The 25610-nt window shown below is 39.2% G+C and overlaps 1 protein-coding gene across 4 annotated transcripts in view; it reads left to right on the top strand.

Moving 5' to 3' along the window:
- PLCB1 (phospholipase C beta 1) overlaps positions 1-25610 on the top strand; it is a 682758-nt gene that overhangs the window by 542804 nt on the left and 114344 nt on the right. For all 4 annotated transcript variants that reach the window (XM_059133978.1, XM_059133980.1, XM_059133982.1 and 1 more), the window contains exons 22-27: positions 358-462; positions 1457-1566; positions 16536-16668; positions 19111-19164; positions 22123-22342; positions 25176-25356. In XM_059133978.1, coding sequence (XP_058989961.1) covers positions 358-462; positions 1457-1566; positions 16536-16668; positions 19111-19164; positions 22123-22342; positions 25176-25356 — 803 coding nt within the window. The remainder of the gene's footprint in view (positions 1-357; positions 463-1456; positions 1567-16535; positions 16669-19110; positions 19165-22122; positions 22343-25175; positions 25357-25610) is intronic.

The raw sequence follows: 25610 nt of genomic DNA on the forward strand, positions 1-25610 counted from the left end.
TCACTGACATCCCGTTGTCTAAAGTCAAGCATATGGCTAGGTCCCAAGTTAAGAAATCACGTACAGGGGAAGAATTGGGACCAATAATTCAGTCCACGACATAGAGTTTTAAATTCTCTTCTGTGAGGAAAAACATGATTGGAAAGGAGAATAATCAGAATCAACATTGTTTTCTTGTCTGCTGAGAAAAATAGTATCATGTAAAACCACGTGATGAAAATGAGAAAGAAGTGGCCTGTTCGTCACCCATAGTCTCCTAAAATAAACACTTACATCACACAGATGTTCCTCTGTTGTAACTAACACTGTGAAGAAAATACATGATACACAGTATTGTATGTGAATGTCCTCCTCTAGGCTATCACTACATCTGCCTGAGGAATGAAAGGAACCAGCCTCTGATGCTCCCAGCTGTCTTTGTCTACATAGAGGTGAAAGACTATGTCCCCGATACATATGCAGGTAAGAAACCTAACTCAAGGGAATGTTTCCACCTGGGGCCATCCTTATTTTTGTGGTTTAGTGGAAGGAAAACAAGACCAAAAACAGGCAGGAAATTCTAGCCTCAGAATCACTTCTATTTAAGTATGTATGTTGATTAAATTGCTCAAGTCTTTGTCAATAAATTTTAATTTCATTTCAATTAAGTCCCAATAAAATATTGAGCATGCTTATCTACTTATGGTATTATTTTTATGGATCCAGCAATTTCTAGCCCATGCTTCTTGGTACTACAGCAGTGTATCTAGGTCTGTACAATGAATTTGTCTTCGGCCAGTTTTAGAAGCCAGGAACTTTTCATGGGTGAAATCCTAAGGTTAGAGGAATTAACCAATGACAATGTCAATGAAGAATCATAAATTTAAATAGTCACAGTGTTGAGCAGCCTGGTTGTAAGGTATTGGAGAGTGGTGTTGACTATGGCAAACTTGGAGCATATGTCCACCCAGCGATGGCAGCCATAACTCACTCCAGCTAGACCATAAAAGTGTGAATGGTACTCATATTGCCAAGTCTTCAGGTTGTTTGAATAGTCTGGAAAGCAGGTTTTTTATGTGAAACGTCTTCCTTCATTTATGAAACACCACTTCGGCCAAATAGGACAAGTGTGTGGACCATTGTTGGAATGGATGGACCCCTCAAGAAGAAACTAAAAACTATGGAATATTGAGGTATCTGGGTTGAAGCCTATCCAGTTTGGCTGTCAGAGCTGAACTCCTTTGAGTTCTGTCTTCTTGAGATTGCAGCAAAGGGTCCTGAGTCTTGTCCAATTCCAAAATGCTGGACGGATGAGTGTATAGTTACATGGTAGATGGAGGAGTAGAAGATGGATGATGAATTAGTGGATGGGAGGGTGAGTAGACAGATGATGAGTGAAAGCATGGGTGGATGAGTGGATGGTGGATTATCAATATGTCCAGGACCTTTGATCTGAAAATGTCTCTTCTTTATTTAGATGTGATTGAAGCTTTGTCAAATCCAATACGATATGTGAATCTCATGGAGCAAAGAGCTAAACAGTTAGCTGCTTTGACACTGGAAGATGAAGAAGAAGTAAAGAAAGAGGTGAGCAAGTGTTCCAATCTTATGTGGGATTAAGCGTGATTTCCACACCCAGTGGCTGGCTTTGCCTATATAACATCATGCCTTGGGAGAAGAAAATAGCACATTGGAAAAGTTCTTTGATGTAGCTCAGCATCATCTCATAAGACGTCTATATGATTGGCAGAATTTTTTATATTTCATCCTCTTTTGATAGTCTGTGCCCACCCCAGCATCGAACAGTCCACATCTGACCATTTCAGGTGAAAATTTCTAACTGATTTGCTTAAAGGTGACTAAAGCACTTAGAAAAGAAGATGATCATCATGTTATTTAGTATTTCATTTTTTGTCTTTAGAGTGCAGGATTTTCAAAGTGCTTTTGTGACTTCATAGAATACATAAAGTCCTTAATATAAATACCTAGTGTGTAGTATGGGCCATAAAATGTTTACTACTACTCTTATGCTGTATACTTATATACTATAATACATATTTCCAAATAATTGGTATATTTTTTTAAAAATTAGGTGTCACAATGCAAAGAGTAATCAAGGAAGGGACTAGAAATATTAGAAGCAAAATTTAAAAATATAAAACTTCTATGTAGACTGGTAGTCTTTTAGTTTTCAAAAAAGTGAAACATAGTTTAATGATTGAAGGTGACATCAATATTAAAAATAGTGAAAGAGGGGCGCCTGGGTGGCTCAGTTGGTTGGACGACTGCCTTCGGCTCAGGTCATGATCCTGGAATCCCGGGATCGAGTCCCACATCGGGCTCCCAGCTCTATGGGGAGTCTGCTTCTCCCTCTGACCTTCTCCTCGCTCATGTTCTCTCTCACTGTCTCTCTCTCAAATAAATAAATTAAAAAAATAAAAATTAAAAAAAAATAGTGAAAGAAATAAGCTATTTTCATACTTCATTTGAGTATTCTGAAGATAAATTCATGGAGAAAGATGAGAAAAAATGGAGAACTATCAGAATGAGGGAAAGAAATCTTGAAAATTGTTTAGATAACTCTACCTAATACCCAAGTCCATTAAAGTTGATATAATTTATCATTTTTAAGATTTATTTATTTATTTGAGAGACAGAGTGAGCATGCAAGTGGTGGGGAGAGGGTCAGAAGAGGGGGAAACAGACTCCCCACTAAGCGTGGAGCCCAACTTGGGGCCTGATGCCACTATTCCAAGATCATGACCTGAGCCAAAACCAAGAGTCAGATGCTTAACCAACTAATCCACCCAGGCACCCCAGGTTGATATAATTTATTAAATAACTCTTTTTCTTATTCCAAAAGAAACCTAGGTTAATCACAGGAAAATTTTGAACTAAACATGAGAAAAGCAAATCCCAAAGATATTACCTATAATTCAAACTCCTAAGCCACCGAGATCTAAGCTATCTAAAGATAGCTTTTTACACTAGGTATAAAAAGACTAGCTAAATAGCACAGTTATTACTTTCTCATAAAACAGGATAATATTCACGATCTGTGTTTTGACCCTTTATTTTCACTTAATGCAAATATTTTCCATGTCATTAAATATTCTTCTATGACATACCCTTTAATGATTTTATGGTTTTCTATCACATAGCCATATCATAGTTTATTTTTGTAACCCCTATTACTGGATATTTCAAATACTCCACTCTTTTAAAAGATCTTAAGGGAACATATGTAAATACATTTTTTAACACATCTATGATTATTTCCAGCTTTTTTGTACAGAAATTTAGAAATTTTTGATCTAAAATATGTTGAGCTAATTGAACATGAGAAAAAAATGAAAAAAAAAAAAGGATAACATTCATCATAAGAGTAACATTTTCCAGGCTCTTATTTACACTGCTGGCATTGTATCCCATAGAACCTGTAGAGAGTGAAATTTAAAGTTAGACTGGTAAGTTTCAGAAATAATGCTTTTTGTGGTATGTAGTAAATAGGGTTATAGGAAAATTTTATACTTCCAGAAAATTATGCCTAATAGCAGACATAAATATACCTCCAGTCCTCTGGAGAAGCCTGTGGTCATGAGCCCTCTGTAGCCCACACCTGCAGCAGCCCTGTAGACGTGGGTGAAGCGGCACTAAAATGAAGTTCTGAGGGGCGCCTGGGTGGCTCAGTGGATTAAGCGTCGGCCTTCAGCTCAGGTCATGATCCCAGGGTCCCGGGATCCAGCCCTGAATCCATTTCTCTGCTCAGCAGGGATCTGCTTCTCCCTCGGCCCCACCCCCGGCTTGTTCTCTCTCTCTCTCTCTCAAACAAATAAATAAAATCTTTAAAAAAATAATAAATATAAAGAAGGTCTGGGTAGGACACCAATAACCTCTGCTTGGAACGTGGGAAGCCCTCCATCTGTGAGCCCTACACAAGCAGTGAGTGCTTGGACTAAGCCTTCAAAATTCACACAGGGGGCCTAGGTGTTTCACATTTGTTTTTCTCCCCTCAGCGGATACCTAGCATAGATGTTAGAGGCACACATAACGTTGGAAGTGTATTTACTTCCAGAGGACTGGAACTACATTGCTGGAGATGTCTGCTAGGTTATTCTTGGAAGGAGGCAACCCATGGTGAGCAAGGGAAAGATCCAGGAGAATAAGAGCCCAGGTCCATTGTTTCCAGGTGGGCAGCTTCTGTATTACAGCTCACACTCCTGAGCCCCTCAGGGATCAGGCTGAGGCTAGACTCCGGGCTGAAACAGCATTTCAACTTAATCTTCTTTTCCAGTCTTATCCTCTTATCCTGTTTTCCTTACCTTCCTGCAGTTTCCTCCTGTTCTCAGTAAATCATGCACTTAAACACCGCCATGTTGAGTTCTGCTTATAGGGAAACCAATAAGGCTCAATAGTTGCTGTTTTATACTGAAAATCAAGAACGAATGCCTTTTCTGAGTTTTTTGTCTGGGAACCAGAATTTGAATGTTTCACAATAGTCACATCTTTAATTCTAGTGGTTCTTTAGAGATCATAGCGCTTTTTCTTTCCAATGACCTTCAAAAGGATTAAAAGGAGAAAATTCAGTGAATGCCTCATTTTGCTCATATAAACACCAAAATGGAATTAGAGGCTCTCCTTAGAAATCCAACAGAAGTTCTGAAATTCTTTTCTCTTCTACCTGCTTTAGCTCACTACCATACGTAATAAAATATAATTCAAGGTAAAGATAATTTATATAGATAGAAATAATCCTTAATAACGTCCTTCTCCAGTTAGAGAACAGGAATTTTTTTAATCAACTGGATATGTCTTATTTTCTAGGAAATAAAAGTTCAAAGTTCAAATGTATTGTCATTATTTAGAAACAACACTTTTTCTATCATGAATTTCTACATATTCATTAGCCAGCTTCTCCAAGGAGTGAACCCTCAGTTGGAGAGAACATTTCAAGATACTGCCAGTTTCTGCTTATATCGTATAGCAATTGAGATAAAAAATCTCTCTCTCTATTTTTTAAGATTTTATTTATTTATTTGACAGAGAGAAACAAGCAGGGGAAGTGGGAGAGGGAGAAAGCGGGCTTCCTGCTGAGCAGGGAACCTGATGTGGGTCTTGATCTCAGGACCCTGGGATCATGACCCGAGCTGAAAGCAGATGCTTAACGACTGAGCCACCCAGGCACCCTGTGATAAAAAGTCTTTTAATGAGGTGTTCTACTCATGGTGCACCAGAAAGACTTTTTCTAGTGATTGCAAAAAAAAAAAAAAAAATGTCACTCTAAGGAACGGGAGACATAGGGCTTTCAAGATGTCAGGGATCCTGTCACACTGTAGTCCTTTCAAAGCCTTATCTTTGCACCAAACATCACGTATCAAAAATCTGTTTAGAGAGAATGCAACGCTAATGAATATAAAAATACAGAAGTAGCATTTTAGGTCAACTTTATTTTTGTTTCTCCTCTAGCAGTAGTGATCAGAAAGGAATTTCAGTAAATGTACAATGTTCGTTAAATTTAGAGGATATTTAGACATTTTCAGTTTTAGAAATAATTTTAGAGACATTGAATCCCAGAGATTCCAAATGGTCCAACAGAGAAAATATAATTTTTTTTCCTTTGAAATATCAAAACCCTAAATGACCTCATTTTTGAAACTCAAGGAAAAAAAAAAATCATTTGCCCTTACCATTTAACGCTAGGAAGGAAAAGTCATTCCACACCTTTGAGCACCGATGTGCCCTTTCTCTTGTCTTGTAATGATGTAAGTTTGTTTGAATGAGGCCACTGAAAATAAGTAGCTGTGGTTTTCTCAAAAGAAAATTCTATCTAGGACATGGCAGGCACTGGAGACACTATTTTAGCAACGAAGACTTTTTTAGTATAATCCTTTTAACTTGGTAGTTATAAAGGTCATTTCTATTTGAAAACTAAAGACTTCATTGGATGGCAAAATATTCCCAGATTTGTAATACTTTAATAAATGATCTTCATAGAGTAATGTGCAAACCAAGTAACTAGGCAAGTTGAAAATTCCCCCATGCTTTGAACACTATACATTTCAGATCATGTGGAAAGATAGATAGATAGCTATCTATAATAAATCCAACATTTATTTATGTAAGTTAAGGAATAATAGAGTTTTGAGTTGCTGGGTTTATTTTGTGTCTTTTAAAGTCATCATTCAGGACACTGGGTTAGTAAAATTGTAGAAAGTTGCCTAATCTAAATTATAACAAAGGTTTTAAAATATTTATAACTATTTCTTTGTTTAAAAAAAGGTATATAAAAATTTTTTAAACATAATAACTCCCCCCCCCCAAAAAAAAACCCAAAAAGGCCCTGAGTAATGTTGGAGATAACATTTTTGGTGTATGTCCTTCTAACAAGTAGATGCATATATGTTTTTTCTTTTAGAAAATATTAATTTTTAAAAATGGTTTCACAACCTTAATGTTTTCATGCGTTTATAGAAATGCCTGATGAGACATCAGTAACACTCCTGATTTTCTATTTTTAAAATATACCTGTAAAGAGAAAAGTAAATATCCAATGCATTGAACACAAAATATTACGTGACGTCTTTAATGTCCACAAGCAGTACTTGAACATGACTTGTTTTAGCATGTTGGGGAATGCAGAAGCATTTTACTGAGCGCTTACAGCGTACCTAGTACCGTTCTGAGCCCTTTCATGGATTAACACACTTACATCTTAAAATATCCATATGTCTTGGTTACTATGATTATTCCCATTTAGCAGATGAGGAAACTGAATACTGAGAGCTTCGATTTCTCAGCCAGTGTCACACAATCAGTAAGGAGGAGAGTGGGTGTTGAAATCCAAGCCATCTAGCTCCGGAACTCATGTTCTACACCAGCATTTCTACAAGTCTGATGTGCCAACCGGGGAGGGCATCCTGAGGCAGCAGGTCTGGGGTGGGATGAAGCTCAGCACCTCTCACAAGCCCCAGGGAATGGGATAATGCCATTGTTCCACAGAGCATACTTTGAGTAGCAAGGGACCACACTCCACCCCATTGTGCTACCTCAATAAAGCAATTGCGATTTTCTAGTAACTGTAAACAAGGACTACCCTTCTTGCCTCTTTCTGTCCTCTAAGCACGTGGCTCGGATAACTAACCACAGAATATAAGACCTTTACCTTAAATGGCAGCATCCTTTGAATTGAATTTTTTTGTTGAATCAAATGTCAAGATTCCCCCTGCCTTTACATCACTGGATATTATATTGTTCTTCAATATAATAGGTTTCTTTATGTGCCTTCCCTTTGATTAATTTGCACAGTGGCTTCTGGCCAAAATTCAGTTCCCCCAGCTCAAAAGTTCTAAGGCCATGTTCATTCACTAAGTGGACATTACCACCGTTGGACAAAGTGATGATCTAAGACAGAGAATGCCCCAAACCTTCCTCAACCTTCAAGGCCAAAATTTCTGTTCTCAAGAGTTCCCTGTATCATCTGTGTGTGTAATACACAAGCAAAGGTATGTTAGTGGTCTTTATATCACTTTGACATTGAAAGGGAAAGTTGTTTCGTAATACCATAATTTTATTTATTCCAAGAGGCCTACTTTTTAAGTTGTCAGACTCGTGTGTTCTTATAAGTGAGCTGGAATGTATCAAAAATAATTTATTTCCTTATTCAGTATATGGCAAAATAGGCATCTTTTTTTTTTTTTAAATAGGCATCTTTGATGGGATTTGATTATTTGAGAAGAAAAAGGTTAATTATATGATCTAGTGTGGATTTCACCAGTAAGATAATAGCAAAAATCCAAGATGGTACAACTCATAAGGTTACCGTGTTTAACTTCAGAGAAAGCATTGTGTATCAATCTGTTTCTAAGACAGAAGCTTATTACCTCATCCATGGTTCAAGAACTTGGCACTAGAATCAAAGATGAGATTTCTTGGCAATTTTGGACTCTCTTTAAGTGAAAATCTTGCTCCTCAAATAATAATTTAGCAACATGCCAACTTATAGAAACAACAGTTTCTATAAGTTTAAAATTAAATCCCTGAATTTTAAAGCATCCAATAAAGTGAGAAGAGAAAGTTTGCCTTTTTGGAGATGGCCTTTAGATAATGATACTGTCCCTTTATTCTATATACAGATTTGGAGTTTACAAGGCATTTTATTGGGCCCCCTGGGGGAAAAAACCTGAGCCCTAACTAGACAACATGTAATCCCCATTTTTAAAAGAGGGGAGCAGTTGCATGGTAGATTGACTTGCCTATGATCAGTAAGCAAAAAGTGGAGGAACTAGAGCTTTTTAAATGAGTTCTCAAGAGAAGACCGTATATGAATTTGAGTTGAAACTACTCAAGTATTGGTCCAATCTCACTGCTTTTACAAATTTCCTCCATATCAATTTTTCAAATTTCAAGGGATTCAAATAAGGAGCTTTGGGTTCATCTGCCCAAAACAGCGCTACACCCAGAAATTCAAATATCACAGTCCATGCAGGCCCCATACTATAGGGGCTGTAAAAGTGTGACTCTCAATGGCAGTTTTTCACTCTCTAGAATAAGGCTTCTCCAATTTTTGAATGCAGACAGATCCCCTGGGGATCTCGTTTCAGTGCAAATCCAGATTTTATTGTTCTGAAGCAAGGCACAAAATTCTGCATTTCTTTTTTTTAAGATTTTATTTATTTATTTGATAGGCAGGGAGGTAGGCAGAGAGAGAGGAAGGGAAGCAGGTTCCATGCTAAGCAGAGAGCCCAATGCGGGGGCTCAATCCCTAGACCCTGGGATCATGACCTGAGCTGAAGGCAGAGGCTTTAACCCACTGAGCCACCCAGACGCTAAGGGCCTTCCGAGTAAACCTGCTGCTACTGACCTATAGGACCAGATTCTGAGTAACAAGGCCTTCAGACTTAAGCATCCTTTAGAATAACCCCAATCACTTCCTAAGCACAGATTGCTGGCCCTGAGAGTTTCTGAGAGTAGGTCTGGGGTGCATTTGCATTTCTAATGAGTTTGTTAGTCATATTTTGCTGCTGGTGAAGGGACAGGCATTTCCTACATCTGTGGCTCACTTGGGGCTCTCCCCACATAGAATTAAAAAGACATTATTCAGGGGCGCCTGGGTGGCTCAGTGGGTTGAACATCTGCCTTCGACTCAGGTCATGATGTCGGGGTCCTGGGGTCAAGCCCCCCCACATCGGGCTCCTGGCTCAGTGGGGAGCCTGCCTCTCCCCCTGCTCATTCTCTCTTTCTCTCTAAGTGAACTTAGAATCTTAAAAGAATAATACTAGATAGATAAATAAATAAAAAACCATGATTCCATGCACTCTAAAATGTCACCTTCATCACAGGACCCCAGCAGGGCTCCAGGAGAAACTCTCTTCTCAGGGAATTGTCCAGAATCTGTTTTGTGAGTGATTGACCAGAGTACTTACCAAGTGATTTGACTTAGATAAATTGAAAAATACATCCCCACAGGATGAATGTTAAGGGTGGTTGGTCTACATTCATTTTAAAAAAGAAAAATTCATGATTTCTGCCCAACTATAAAGAGTTCATTTTTTTTTCTGATTTCAGAAAAAAGACTGTATCAAATATTTCTAATACATTAAAATTGGCAGGAACAATAACAATGGTAACAGACATAAAATAGTGTCTCCCTTTAATCTCCTTCTAAATAAACTGCCATAATTCTGAATTAAATGCGGATTCTCTACAGACAAGGACAGCATCTTCATTCACTCACTGACACATTCATTCAAAAAAAGCTGTTTCTTATGGTAACATAAGGTGGTTCTTTAGTTTCAGGCCCTTGTCATTGGTAGTGTTTGTAGTGATCATACATGAGCTGAAAATAAAAGGCAGATTTCTTCATTTATTCATCCAATAAAAAGATTTTTGAACACAACTTTGTCAGTCACCATGCTGGGCATTGTATCCTATATTATATTATACAGGATATATATGCTAATAAATACAACAATATATATTAATAATATATATTATATATGCAATATAAAATAATTGTATAAGAATAATATATTAATATATATTAATAATTTATATAATGATGAGAAAAATCAGGTGTTCTCATAGCCCTTACAATCTGGAGGAAGTAACATTAATAAAAATTCATGCATATGCATGTAAACAGCTGTTACAAATGTTTCAGCAAAGATACCATGTGATGCTGATGATTTTTTACGTGATCACAGATATGACAAAAACGGAAGTCAATAGATGTATTTATTCAGCTCCTTAAAACTGTGTCCTGCTTCTAACTCACTCTGGTGGACTCTTCACAATAAGGTTTTGCTATCATTTGTTATAAAAATTCTCAAATGTACCCAAATGTTGAAAGAACTGTATAATGGACATCTATATATCAATCACCTGGATTCCACAATTTACATTTTGATGCATTTGCTGTATCACATTTATATCAACTATCCATTCATTAGTCTATCTTATTTTTTGATGCATTTCAAAGTAGGCTGCAAATATTAGTTTACTTCCTTCTGAAATGCTTCACATTGGAGGTTTTTAGAAGTGTTTTTAATTCCTTAGAAATGTGCAGTGGATGCATTATTTAATTTCATTCAGGGAATATAAATTCAAGGTGCCAGTTGTATGTGTGTTTGAGGAAGTTCTATCTGGAGGGAAAAGCCCCCATCTGTCTGGAGTGGACTGGATTTCTACATGAAGAAATTATAAGCCTTGACCTTGATATTCAGCAAAAGCTGATGACCTTAACCCTTACTCATCTGAATAATACAATGCTGAATCAAGATGCTGTCATCCTAACCACTACATGGAAGGGCCTATACTTTTTATATGACTCAGGCAGGAAAGTATGACCCAACAGTACAATAAATATTTGGTATTTGGAAGACCCCCTTACTTAACTATATTACACTCTCAAATAAATTCTCCAAACTCCTCAAATCCTTGTTTTCTATCGCTTTATTGTCGGGTCCAAATTTTCAGTGCACTGGATAGAAATCTTTTCAACTGATGTACCAAATAGCATCATCTCCTTCTGCAAAACTTGTTAAAAAAAGGGGGGGGGGACCTTTCCAGTTATCCTCTTAATGGCCCACCTGTGTTATATTTTAAAGTCACTCCTGTTCCTGTTGGAAGGAGAAAAGATATAAATCTTTAAAAATCTTGGTTTTAACAAGACCATTATTCCATATCGGGAAGGAAAAATGTTGTAGTGCTTCCATTTGGCCACTAGAGGGCAGGCACCTGCTGCTGTAGTTCATTCTTCACAATTTTCTCCATCCAACTAAGCAAAATCTAGTGCAACTAACTAACATACTATCTTCTGAACCTTCTTTCCTTGAAATGTATTTAACTGGATTCCAGGAAGCTCTCCATTATATTGAGAAAACTGACATTTCTTGTTCTGTTGTTTCTATCACAATTTCCAGTAAAATAGGAAAGTATTTCATGCTTATTTTATTCAAACTCCTAAAAAAAGACTATTTGGGGAAAGGCTAGTCACAGGTGTTGACCCCCACTGATTCTTTTGATAGGGACAAGGAATTTGGTTTTTGGACGTCAGCTCAAATATCTGTAAAGGGGAATTATTCAACCTTTCAGTGATGAGGTCAAAACCTTTCCTCTAATATTGTATTACTACTATAGGCATTTTTTGTTTTTCAGTTCTTGTGTTTAGCTGTTCTATTTAACTCATTTAGCTTTTTATACAGGAATGCCTTTTTAGTGTAACAAAGTTAACTCTTTGGGAACGATGTTTATATTTATACATCTCTAAATTTCAGCTGCAAATTAAGTTACTTTTGTGGTTCCTTAAAAGTTACTATTAGCTTAAAATTCAGAGTGAAGTAGGACAGCAGTGAAACTCAGATTTTAGACTCTTAACACATATTCAGACATTAATCCAACTGTCAACTGTGTGGCCTCTAGCAAGTTATATGACTTTTAATAAAGTCTTTAGTAAAGACCTTTTTAAAAAAGATTAACTTATCTATTTATTTGAGAGAGAGAGCAAAGAGGGAGAGAGAGAAGCAGACTCCCCACTGAGCATGGAGCCTGGTGTGGGGCTCGATCCCAGAACCCTGAGATCATAACCTGAGCCAAGGACAGATGCTTAACCAACAGGGCCACCCAGGTGCCCCTAGTAAAGACCTTTAATAACAGCTTAGATTTCTTTGCTTTACAGTGGAGTTGAGTAGGCAGCTGATACTGGCTGTAATGAGGCTGGTGTGTCTAAAACCATCTCACACTCACTGATCTACAGCTGCTTCTGTAAGCACTCTCCATGAGGGAAGGGTCAATTGGAATTTGTACTCACCAGCCCTTGGTTAACACAGTATTTTAAACATCAGTCTGAAATATTTGCCATCATAGATTCTCACTAAATAAATAAATACAATAAATAAATAATCATAAGAGACACCTGACAAGTATCAAGCAAAAAAAAAAAAAAAAAAGGCAGAAACAAAAACTGTTGAGGAGCCCCTGGATTCCTTTTCCTTAGTCTAGCATTCTCCTTGGCCACCCTTTGCTCTCCGCTTTGTCTGGCTACTGGGGCAAGCAGGTGGGGCATGGTGGGCTGCAGGTTATTTGGGCCACTGCATTTCCCAGCATGCCCCTCTCATTCCACCATTGCTGTGGGTGCATTGCTCACCCTGACACAGTCCTCGAATTCTAGACAAACTGCCGAGCATGGCGTACAGATGGGCAGCTTCTGGGCCAAAGGTGGTCTGAAGATGTGATTTGTTTGGTCTCAGTGATTTCAAATCAGGGGATTTCACACACACACACACACACACACACACACACACACACACAATTTGTTTTCCAGCTTTTCTTGAAGCCTATTCAATAATAGACTGAAGCTGAGTGGCAGCTGCCCCTTTCCAAGACCTCCCTTTCCAACTCTGACCATGGCCCCACTTTGCCTTGTTATATTAAGTCTTGTCAGCTTTGCTCATTTCCATCCTTCCCATTAACTGCCTATTCATGTATACTCGGAGAGACACCTGGCTGGCTGTCAGTGGGGCGTGCAACTCTTGATCTCAGGGTTCAAGCCCCGTGCTAGTCTCAGAGATTACTTAAAATAGAATCTTTAAAAACAAAGGACTGTATAGTGTGAATGGCGCCCTCTGCGGGTTCTGCCGTGTCTTCTACCTTCCCGGAGGCATCTGGGTGTGTGACCCCCGGGGGAGGGGGTCATATCTGGGGTGTTAACTAAAGAAGCATTTCTCTAAAGATTACCTCACAATCCAGCGCCAAACCTTGGTGGTCTCTTTATCCTCAGTTATAACTGTAACATGTTTGCCTGTGTGTTTATTCAACATTTATCTGCTTTTAAAAAAATCTCTCTGAATTGATACATTATGTCAGTTTCCAGGACCTGCGGCTTTGTCTTGCATAACCTTGATAAGCAGAGATTTATTTTTCCTTCCACTTGACTCAAGTGGATGATTGAACTTGGTTTCCCAAGGGCGTACAGCTACACAGAATGTCTGCAAAACCAGATACAAGGCGAAAATAAGCTTGCTGGATTCATTTTGAACACATTTCCAGCCTGATACTCCCAAGACACTAAGTTTGGTTGCCAAAAAAAGCCACATACTATTGCCTTCATGAAAGCTGGCTTGCCATCACCTCTTTTTCCCTCCGCCAGAATTTTCTTTTATCCTATCTTTCTTCAGAGGACTAATTTTAGCCAGCTGCCACATTGGGGAAAAAATGTGATTTATCTCCCACACGGTTCCAGAAACCTGCCTGGATATAGATGGGGAAGGTCAGATGCCTGTGGAACAGGAGCCCCTTCTTCCCATTTCCCAGGCAGCTGACTTTGGTGACCGCAGGCTGGGAAGGCTGGGAAGCGTTCTCCTACCTTATTCTACGCAGATAACCAGGCCTAGTGGATGACTCTGCTGATATCCCAGGGTTCTTTTCCATATTCCCTTTACTTCAGTCCATTCTGTGCAATGTACATGCATCTTCTTTATGAATTTTGTGGCCAAACATCTATGGTATTCCAGTTTTCGCAAGTGCCCCACAAATCCAAATGCCTGCAGGAGTGAGACAGGTGAAGCCGAAATGAGTGAAGAGGGAACCTCCTAAAAGGGACAGAAACCATTCCTTTCTAGCTCAACATAGGGAATGCAGGCTCAACACTGCCGATAGGATTTTTCAAGAAAAGCAAGAAATTTATTTTATTAATATAAAATCTCCTTCATTAAAATCTTTGGCAACCTTGGGGGAGCCAAAGAAAACATTCCCATGCACACTGTTTGGACCCTATGCCTCCAGTCTGCAATTTTTTTTTTTTTTAGGGTTTTATTTATTAAAGTCATCTCTACGCCCAACGTGTGGCTCAAACTCACAACCCGAGATCAAGAGCTGCATGCTCCTCCAACGGAGCCAGCCAGGCACCCCCACTTTGCAATTTCTTGGTGAACAAAAATATGCAATCCTTCCCTTGGGCATAATGCTTCTAGGGAGAATTTTCCTGATGGGTGTAACTTAATAATGCAACCAGAGTAGGACTTACCCATCCAAAGAAGCCTCTCCCTCCCCCAAAGGCAGAGTTCTACCACCGTGAGTTGTGTAGGCTGGTTAATTTCCTCCTTTAGGTTCCTGCCTCCCCAACTTCATTCCCAGCCATGGGTCCCAGGGATCATCGCTTCCACTTCAATACCATTGGCCTCGAGCAGGCCATGGTAGATAAGTAGGGGTGATTTGTTGAATTGATATAAGTTCTGCCATCACTGGAAGCAGTTTCAGAACTCGTGTTTTAATGATGCTTTGGGGGGACAGAGTAAAAGCCACTTGTGACAATCCTTTTCATCTTACATTGTATAAAAATATTATCATATGACCTTCTGCTATCTGTAATCTCTTGACACCATATCAGAATGTTGGGCTCCAAATGATTTCTGGCTATTTCATAATATTGTTATTATGTTATATTATATATGTATTTTTAATTTACTACCAAGTAGAACATTGGGATAGCCATTGTCAGTAATGTCTGCCATGAACCTGGATGGCAAGTCTAAAAAAAGAGTTGAAGGGCATTTCAGAATTGCAATGCATCATTGCAAAGGTATGTGATGACTACTGAGGCAATTATTTTATAAAAACAATGCTTATTCAGCAAACATTTACTAAATGTTTATTCTACATAGGACATAGTCGACTAGCTCCTAGGAGGAATGGAGTGGAGATTTTATAAATTCTGGCACATTTATTATTATTATTCATGGGTAGTATTATACAAACTTAAAAACTTTATTTATTTTATTTTTTTAAAGATTTTATTTATTTATTTGACAGACAGAGATCATGCGTAGGCAGAGAGGCAGGCAGAGAGAGAGGAAGGGAAGCAGGATCCCTGCTGAGCAGAGAGCCCGATGTAGGGCTCGATCCCAGGACCCCAGGATCATGACCTGAGCCGAAGGCAGAGGCTTTAACCTACTGAGCCACCCAGGTGCCCTTAGACTTTATTTATTTTAGACCCACCTACTCACTCTGTGACAGGAACTATTCTAAGTACTTTATAACTGTTAACTTATTTGATCCTTTAAACAACCTTACAGTGTACATAATATTATGACACCCAGTAGAGACACATCTTCATATATAAAGATGAAGAAACTGAGGCAGAGAGTTAAGTGACTTGCCCAACACTACACTGCCAACAAGTGACAAGGCCAGGGGTGCCTGGGTGGTGCAGGCCCTTGGACATCTGACTCTTGGTTTCAGCTCAGGTCATGATATCATAGTTGTGAGATTGAGCCCCACATCGAGCTCTGTACTCAGCACAGAGTCTGCTTGAGATTTTTTTCTCCCTGTCCCTCTGCTCCTCCTGATCATGATCCCCCCCCCCTTAAATAAATAAATAAATGGCAAGGCCAGATTTTGAACCCAGATAAGTTTGACTCCAAAATCTGTGCTTGTAACCACCACACCAGTTAGCTACTGCTGCATAACAAACAACTCCCAAATTTAGTGGCTTACAACATCAAAAATGACTGACTGCTTTTCATTAGTCATTTGGTTAGCTGAGCAGTTATGCTGATTTGGACTAGGCTCAGCTCATCTTAGCTGGACTCCCTCATGTGTTTGTGGTCAGCTGGGGCTGGCTGGGCTATGAAATCCTTACCTAGATGACCCGGCTCTCCTCCACATAATGTCTTGTCCTCTATGGCTGTAGCAGGGGTCTGAGAAAGAGAGGGAAAATTCACAAGCACCTTTTCAATCTTCTGCTTGCAGCAAATTGGCTACTGTCTCATTTGACCAAGGCAAATCACATGGTCATGTCCAGAGTCAGTGTGGGAGGGCACTACAAAAGGGCATGGACATTGAAAGGTGTACAGATCAAGGCTTTTTGATATAATCAACCCACTACAGTCATGGCTCAACACCATGCTGTTTCTACCCTGCTTTCCAGAGAGTTTCATTTTGATATTTCAGACCCCAGATGTGTTGTGAAAATGCTAAATCAAATGTAGACTTGTTGGCTTTGGAAGCTTATAAAAGAACAGTAAAAAATATGGAAAATGAAAGGATATTTATGATTATAGGCTGATCCTGGGGAAACACCATCAGAAGCTCCAAGTGAAGCCAGGACAACTCCAGCAGAAAACGGAGTGAATCACACTACATCCTTGGCACCCAAACCACCATCCCAGGCTCTCCACAGCCAACCAGCTCCAGGTAAACACTCTGAAAAGAGAGCTAGACAACATGACTAAGAGCCTCCAGTTTATTTGTGCCACTCAAGGAGATAGCATGAGCAAAGATGCAAAGACGTAGGAGGAGCTCCAGAAGTGTGGAATTAATGCATGCATGAATGCATGAATGAATAAATGCCAAGAAAGACTCATGAGTGATCTGGTTCTGATGATAACTTATGAAGCTACCATGAACCATCGTCCAGATCCCCATGTCTGTTTAGTGATGCAGTTATAATCTACATGCCCACAGGCTTGTGAAGGATTCTTCATGCAACTTACGAACAGCTATGCTTGACAAGCATCTTCTTAGCTCTACCTCACTCATTAAGTCTCTGCCAAGAATTCCTTTCCATCTTTCTCCAACTTACTTTTCAATGGCTTTGGGTGTCCACCAGCACTCCATTCAGCCCTTCAAGTGGATTGACTCATTTCACCCTCATACCGGGGCTGAGTGTAGCTTCTGTCATTGTCCCCAATGGGCAGATGAAGAAATTGGTTTTGAGATGTAGAAGTACTTCCTGAAAGCCACATAGCTAGTGAAGAGGGAAGTCAGGATGGACACTGTTCCCTGTGATCCCAGTTCTTGCTTTCAGCTCTACTCTTACCAAAGGTCCACTCATGCCTCACTTAGAAAAAAACCTTTGATTTCTGTGCAGCTAACGTTGACCTTTAATCTAAGACTGTTTTAGGCAATTCTCTCTCCTTTGTATGTCCTCTTTCCCCAGTAGATGGCAGGTTCCCCAGGACAGGCTTCAGTTTGATGCTTTCTTTGCACAGACCTGAGGAATAGCATATACGTGATCACTTTTTGTCCAGTGGGTTAATATAAGGTAAATAAAAGGCAGAAGAATTTCCTTCCCTGAAGGTATGTCCTTCCTTCCTCATCCAACTATAGCATGGCAGTGACGAAATCCAGATCTTTTATTTGGAAGGGAAAGGGCATTTCTCATAGGAGAGAGTGAGATTTAAAAAAAGAACAAATCACATTTGAATTTGTATCAAATGTGCTTTTCAGAAGGTTGTTGAGATCAATAATGCTAAGAAGACGATTTGATCATTGGGAGTGGTATCTTCAAATAAGATTTTCATATCCCAAATACAAACATTTTGAGTACTTCTGGAATATAAATAAGTCATTTAAATACATGAGTAAATATAGTCTTGTGCTTTGAAGAGTAAAAGAAAATTTGGCATTTTAGCACTTGATTTTTTTTTTAACTTGGTATTTTGAAATAATTTGACTTACAGAAGCCTTTTTAAAAAAGGCACGGAATTGTAAAACTGATCTCTTCTTCCCTGGTGTTAACATCTGTCAGAATCAATGTGCAGTTATCAGACCTGGAAATTAACGTTGGCACAGTACTTGGAGCTGAACTACAGACCTCATTTGAACTTCACCTGCTTTCTACTAATGTCTTTTTTTTTTTTTTAAAGTAGGCTCCACACCCAGCGTGGAGCTCAATGTGGGGCTTGAACTCATGACCCTGAGATCAAGAACTGAGCTGAGATTAAGAGTCTGACACTTAACTGAATGAGCCACCCAGGCATCCCTCTACTGATGTCTTTTTATTGTTCCAGGTTCCAACCCAGGATCCCACATTGTATTTAACTGTCATGTCTCCTTGGTCTTCTTGAATGTATGACTGTCCTGTCTTTCATGACCTTGACACTTTTGAAGAGTACTGGTCAGTTCTTTTGTGCAGTATCCCTCAGTTTGGGCTTGTCTGATGTTTTCTCATGATTAGAGTGAAGTTTTGCATTTTGGGCACGAATATCGAAGAGACAATGCTGTCCTTCTCACTACAGCATATTAGGGGTAACTGATGTCAGCATTTCTCATCATCCACCATGTTCGATCACTTGGTAAAGGTGGAGTCAGCCAGGTCTTTAAACTGAAAGTTCTCGTACCCCTTTATAGATAATAGTTATCTTGGGGGAGATACCTTGAGATTATAAAATATCCTTTTTCTTCTTCAATGTATCTGATCATTTTGGTGCCCAACAGTGGATCTTGCCTGCCTCAATTACTACTGAGTGCTGGTCCACGTTTGATTTTTTTTTTTTTTTTAAGACCTCTTGCAATTCCTGATTTTGCCAAAAGGTGGCAGTAGCATTGCTTAAACGGAATTTGTCGACCATAGTTTCTACTCAAAGTGGAGGGATGCCCTTTCTGTCTATAAATGGAGCATATAGACTTGCATTTAATTAGGTTTGCGTCTAAGTAACAAAACGAAGACATTGCTTCCAAGGTTTTTTGTTCGTTTGCTTGTTTTGGGGTGTTTTTTTTGCGAGTAATTTTCTCTTACAATTTCTTATTTCTCCATAAAGAGACTTGGACTCAAGGGCCAAACTTAGTTGTTTTACAGGAAGAATACACTTTTTAAAGTTAAAGGAGGCTATTTCTTTTGTCTCTTTATTTCAGGTTCTATAAAGGCACCTGTGAAAACAGAAGACCTTATTCAGAGTGTCCTAACAGGTAAATGCTGCCCTCTTCCCCAAGGAATTAAGCAGCTGAATATTATACAACATAAGTATTTAGCCAGAGAGGATGTCCCTCACCTCTGAAAAATAACATAATTAATATTTCTTCTCTGAAAATACCCACAGATATACAGTCTGAATTCAAATCACATTATACAATGCCATCATGTCATAAAGAAGTAACCATATTTGGCAGATAGGACTCTATTGGTATAAAAATAATATAATTTCATAAGATATTGATATTAAAATCAAAGGATAGTTTCATACTGGAAATATGACCCAGAGAACAGGAACACACGCCCTCCCAACGTGCCAATAATAAGGCGTATATTTTAGAAAGGCAGAATGTGAGCCATTTGGGGCCACCGAATACAGAGTATTTAGGAACTGTGATTCCCATCAGAAAATAATTTATATTTGTTTAGTACCTTAAACTAGTAGAGCTAAAATTGGTACCTGGTTTCTTTACTACAATGAGCAGCATGTAGAAGCATCTTCGAAACGTTTGTAGTATCTGACCCAATACACAGAAGTAATACAAACACATGTTGACCAAAAAGCAGTGCTCTTGGTAACAGCCAAAAACTATAAACAACCCAGAAGTCCATACACAGTAGTGTAGATAAATAAATTGTGGTATAGTCATAGAGTAAAATAGGGTACAGCTGGAGGGATAAATTAACTATGATCATACACAACATGGATAAAATTCACATGCAAAATGCAGAGGGAAAGAGGCCAGATGAAAGAGAGTACATTCTTTATAATTCCAGCTGTATACAGCTAAAAACACAGATCCAGATGATACTTGGGAGGGAAGAGGGGATGCAAACCCCAAAAACAGAATCTCCAGAACACTGATAATGTTCTGATCTTGATCTGAGAGGTGGTTAGGAAAGCCTGTTCACTCTGGGAAAACGTATAATGGGGTGGATTTATGATTTATGTGCTTTTATGTGTGTATATTTCACCAATACGTAAAATCTGCCTTGAATAATTACTTGAGGAATGCATTAAAACATGTTCTTAAAGATTCAATCCCATGGGCAACAGTATATTGTTAACACATAAAATAAGAAACAGAAGTGTAAATACAGCAGGATTCCAGGGTTATTTTAAAATACATAAATGTGTAGACAAAAGGCAGTGGATGTGTACCATTATTAACACTGATGATCTCTGGGTGGCTTGTTTGCGAGTGATACTTATTACTTTATGTAAATGAACATTTTCGTTATGCTTAAGACCCTATTCAAAGAATAGCCTTTAATCCACAGACTTTAAAAGAAAAGAGTACTTTCTGTGGAATTTTTTTTTTTAAATTATAGGTTGGAACATCTTGAACCCTCTTGCTAAACTTGCTGTTGCTGGGTGCTCTATACCATTTAATGAAGTGGGATTGGATCTGTTACCCAAAATGTAGCAATTCCTTAGGATTATAAATTCTTAGTATAATAAGTTATTATGCAACCATAATGAGTCCTTTTGGGCCTGAGGGAAACCATTAGATAAATGTACCTGATTCTCTTCTTGGCCTCTTTCTCAAAAGGAATCGAATGTCAGGAGAATAGACACATTATTAAAAAAAGGGGGGGGGGGAGCATGTTTCAACTGCTTAACGACCTTAGCAGAGAAGCACACAAATTATTTTTCTGATTTCAGTGTTTATCCACTAGATAGCTCCTTTCTATTCAGGTCTGTCGATGTTCATGGCATATATTATTTCTGAATCTCATGACAGTTCTAAATATTTATGATACCGTATTTTTGTTCCCAGAAGCAGAAAGTTCAAATGACAGGATGGAAACAAGGGAACTGTGTACTTAATTTAGGTCCAAACAAATGACAATTCATTGAAGTTAAGACATCATCAATTTGAAGGCAACCCACTCTTCATGGATTGCTGAGAAAGAAAAGCACCAACAAGTTGTGATTGTACAAAGTATCTGAATTTTAGAAATGTTCACGTACTTTAAAATACATATTCTAGAATTGATGACATTTGTCAGTAAAATACAGAATGATTTAAGGTCGAGCTCTGTCACATTACATGTTTTCACAGCACTGGTTAAAATACCATGTAGGAATAAGGTATGCTACCACGAACCCTGATGGTTCCTTTGGGCAAATACCATCAAGGGACCCTCCCTCGCTTCGGGTCTTTATCCTGGAACAGTGTTGTGATAAATCCAGACTTAGAGGGTCTGGGCTGTGAAGAGTGCCCCTTGGAGATGGTGCTGTTCCATGTGATTTGTTAAGCCTCGACAAGCACGTTGCCAGAAACTGTGTCCAATACTTCGCATGATTCTTTCATTTCATCATCACAAAGCCCTAACAGGTAGTGGGATTATTGAGGTCCTTAAAGTGGATCCTGTTGGTGCCCATCCCTTTCCCATGCTCCAGCTGTGGTGCTGCTAACAGCTCACAGCTTCCCCTTCTCTTGGCAATTGCCCTCAGCCCAAAAGAAGATTCCTCACCAGGAGGTTATACCTTCCCTCCCTGATTTTCTCAATTTGCAAAAGGCTGGCCTTCTTACCTCAAGGTGAGACCCAGGCAGAAGCCAGGCTCCTGCTGAGACCACACCATTGCTCGCCTCCTTCCCCTTCCCCCCCATCTGCTGCGCTCCCCTCTTCCCTCTGAGCCTCTCTCAACTAAATCACATGCACCGGAATCCCCCACCTCGGGCTTTGTTTCTGGGGAAGCCAAACTTCTCCCAAAATTTATGAGTGAAGAAATTAGGTCTTTGAGAACTTCAGTGATGGAATCTCAGAAGTTAGCAAGTTCCAGAGCCAGACTGGAACCCAGATGCATTTGACATCCAAGCGCTGCTTGGAAGCTCCAGTTGGCTGGGATCAAACCAGCATTGCCTGGGAAGCAGGTTGCGACTCCTCCTGACATCTGTGCTTGCTGTCCATCCACGTCTGTTAGCTTTTATACTCATTTGTTGCAGAAGTGGAAGCCCAGACCATCGAAGAGCTAAAGCAGCAGAAATCCTTTGTAAAACTTCAAAAGAAGCACTACAAAGAAATGAAAGACCTGGTTAAAAGACACCACAAGAAAACCACTGACCTTATCAAAGAACACACTACAAAATATAATGAGATTCAGAACGACTACTTGAGAAGGAGGGCAGCTTTGGAAAAGACAGCCAAAAAGGATAGTAAGAAAAAGTAAGTTGAGTGAGTATTTCTGATTTGTTTCATAGTATGAAGGAAAAGAGTCCTTCACATGGATTTTCAATATTTTTATACCATATTTTGGATATGGGGCAAGAAGGAAGGCCACCCCAGCTCGGTTTTGCTTGTGGACTAAATTTCTTCATTTGCCCACCTCCTAAGAATAGATATGCAGGAAGTCCTATCCTTGGGTTCAGGCCTGTGGGTCCAATACCAGTGGGCTGACTTCCCATGTTACAGCTGCCAACCTAGCAGGTATGCAATTTTGCCATGTTCTAGAACCTAGTTGAAGAGGTGACTTGCTATAGAAAAGAGAAGTCTCAACTACCCTTTGCTGCCTTTGCTGAAACCCACAAAGCCTTGTACAAGTAGCCCTTGTTTGGGTCTAGGGACCCCCATAGCCCCATGTACCCAGACCTTGACAGGGAGAAGCATCCCTCATATATTCATTCAACCCACATTCATTGCATGCCTACTGTGTGCCCTGGGGACACAGCAGTGACCATGACTGATGCAGTTATCACCCATGCTAGCTAGCATGGCAAAGCGGGGAACTACGTGATCATGCAAGCCACCTGCCATTGAGCTGAGTCAAATAGGCTCTACGCCATCCTTTCTTTCACTTCCTTAAGGAATAATCTTATCTAGATGCCAGGTTAGAGACAGATGCAAGAGGCAATTTCAGATCCATACATGTGATGTATGATTGAATATGCGCTTAACTTAAAGACACAATCAAAGCCCAATACTTGGATTTTAAAAAGTAACAACATCCCTATTTCTTAGAACTGGAATAGTCTTAGAAGCCATCAAGGTGAACTGCTCCTACTTCTTCAAGGAGAAAGCCAAAAGCCCAAGACATTTACACATTACACAATTACAGTTACACAAGTGGTTCCAGCAAAATTGGCCTAAAACTTCTCCTAAATTTCTGTTGTAGGGATGTATATATGGGGTCCTTTGTTTATTCGCACATTTGTTTACTTGGAGGTCATATCCTGAAAACTTCTAATAGAGTATGGAAGTAACTCATCATAGAAGACAGATGTAAAAATCCTATGAAGACAGAAAAAGAGAAGCGACACACATACACGCAGTCTGAGTGGCTACCAGTTATTCAGACCCACTGTCCAGTATGGCAGTCACTAGCCGCTTGTGGCTTTAGAGCCCTTGAGAAGTGGCTCATAGAAATGGAAATGTGCTGTTTAAGTCTAAAATACATACCGAATTTCAAAGACTCCATTTAAAAAAAATATATATATATATGTATACATATACATATATATATATAATACATATATATATATATATAAAGAGCTCATTTTTATATTGACTTATATTGATTTTATTTTAATCACATTTTGAGATGATAGTATTTTAGGTGTACTAGGCTGTACAACATGTGTTATTAAAATTAATTTCACTCATTTCTTTTTAGTTTTCAAGTGAGCCACTAGAAATTCTAAATCACGTATGTGGAGAAAATCAAATACGTGGCCCATGATGTATTTCGACTTGACAGTATCAACCATTTAATGTCATTTCTGTCCTTGAAATGCTGAATTTTAGCTCTTAGCCTCTGAGAAAAGGGAGTAGGGGTTAGACAATTCTCCTTATCTGATTAAAGCAAAGTTGCTTGTTTTTCCAAGAGAGACAAACATTTCCCTGGTATTAAATTACAGAAGAATTCATCTCATGGATCTTATATGGGCAATAGTAGGCAACGGAGGATAATGTCTGCAACACTGTTTTTACAGAAGATGCAGAAACACTGTTCCCTTGGTTATTTTTTATACTTTTCTTTAAAAAATAAACAAAAATCCCTAAGATACATCAAAAGAAACTTCTCTTTAAGAGTCAAAGCACTGAGGTCTGATCATGTCTGTCTCTCTCCCATCACCTTTGATACACATTAAAATCCTGAAAATACCTCAGAGTAATATCATCCATTTCCGTGTGTCCTACAAAAAATAAGACCATAAATTTTAAGGGATCACACCCTATGTTTTAACACAATAAGTTAGTGAGAATTGCTATGATTTATTTCCACATGACTCCTAATCTTCTCAATATCTGTGTAATTCTCTGGCTATGAACAACTCAAAGAAAGTCACCGTGCACAACGTAAGCACACAAGAAATATTTTTCAATGAACTCATGCATCCTCCTTTCTCTTGTAACCTAAGCATTTGGAGGAAAGCGCCATTTTGGGTACAGCTATCCATGAAGTTGGTATATCCCCCCCAAAGAAACTTACTTGATAATGTATCTTTTCTTTAAAAGATATCAAGTAACAGAATGTCAGCTGGGGGGAGGGTTTGCCAGCAGGCAGGGTCTGCACATGCTCTCTGTTTTCAATCTATAGCACCCAGATGCAAAATTCAGCCACTCTTCAACTCCCCTGACAGACTCCAATCGATGTTGAGTATGGTGAAGTCCTTACGGGACATAAGTAGCTGAGAATCACATTACACATGTCTTGTTAAAAAAAAATAAAAGATAAAAGCCTTAAAAGATCCTTATTAGGGATTGTTTTTCCCAAGGTAGGGCGGATTAGCATTCTCTCTACCACTACCACAGGGTCCCCAGCCTCCTGGTTTTCCTTCTCAACTCCAACATGAAATCTCCCAGTGTCATCCACTCTCTGTGTTTGGAGACCCTCCACTGGTAAGCTTGTCCTTGGGGTGTCAACCTCTATCTCAAGTGATTTATTAAAACATTTATTTCCCAACACATCCTCTGTCTAGGAGGAACTGTGATGCACAACCTTCCCCTCACCTTGTTATGCCCTGCATGATTTGTGACTCAAGATCTGTGTCTCTTGCAGATCAGATCCCAGCAGTCCTGACCATGGTTCATCAACGATTGAACAAGATCTTGCTGCCCTAGATGCTGAAATGACCCAAAAGTTAATAGACTTGAAAGACAAACAACAGCAGCAGCTGCTTAATCTTCGACAAGAGCAGTATTATAGTGAAAAATATCAGAAGCGAGAACATATTAAACTGGTAAGCCCAAGAAACGCATTTGTGTTTGTATAGCTGGGGACCCTCTTTTCTACAGAAAGCTCTTGATATTTTTGGATAACTTTAAAGAGAGACAGTGGGGGCTCCTGGGTGGTTCAGTTAGTGGGGCGGCTGCCTTCAGCTCAGGTCATGATCCAGGAGACCCAAGATCGAGCCCTGTGTCGAGCTCCCTGCTCAGGAGGGAGTCTGCTTGTTCCTGTCCTTCTACACCTCCTCCCCCAACTTCTCGTGTTCTT

This window comes from Mustela lutreola, chromosome 9, assembly GCF_030435805.1.
Source record: "Mustela lutreola isolate mMusLut2 chromosome 9, mMusLut2.pri, whole genome shotgun sequence".
NCBI classification, from domain to species: Eukaryota; Metazoa; Chordata; class Mammalia; order Carnivora; family Mustelidae; genus Mustela; species Mustela lutreola.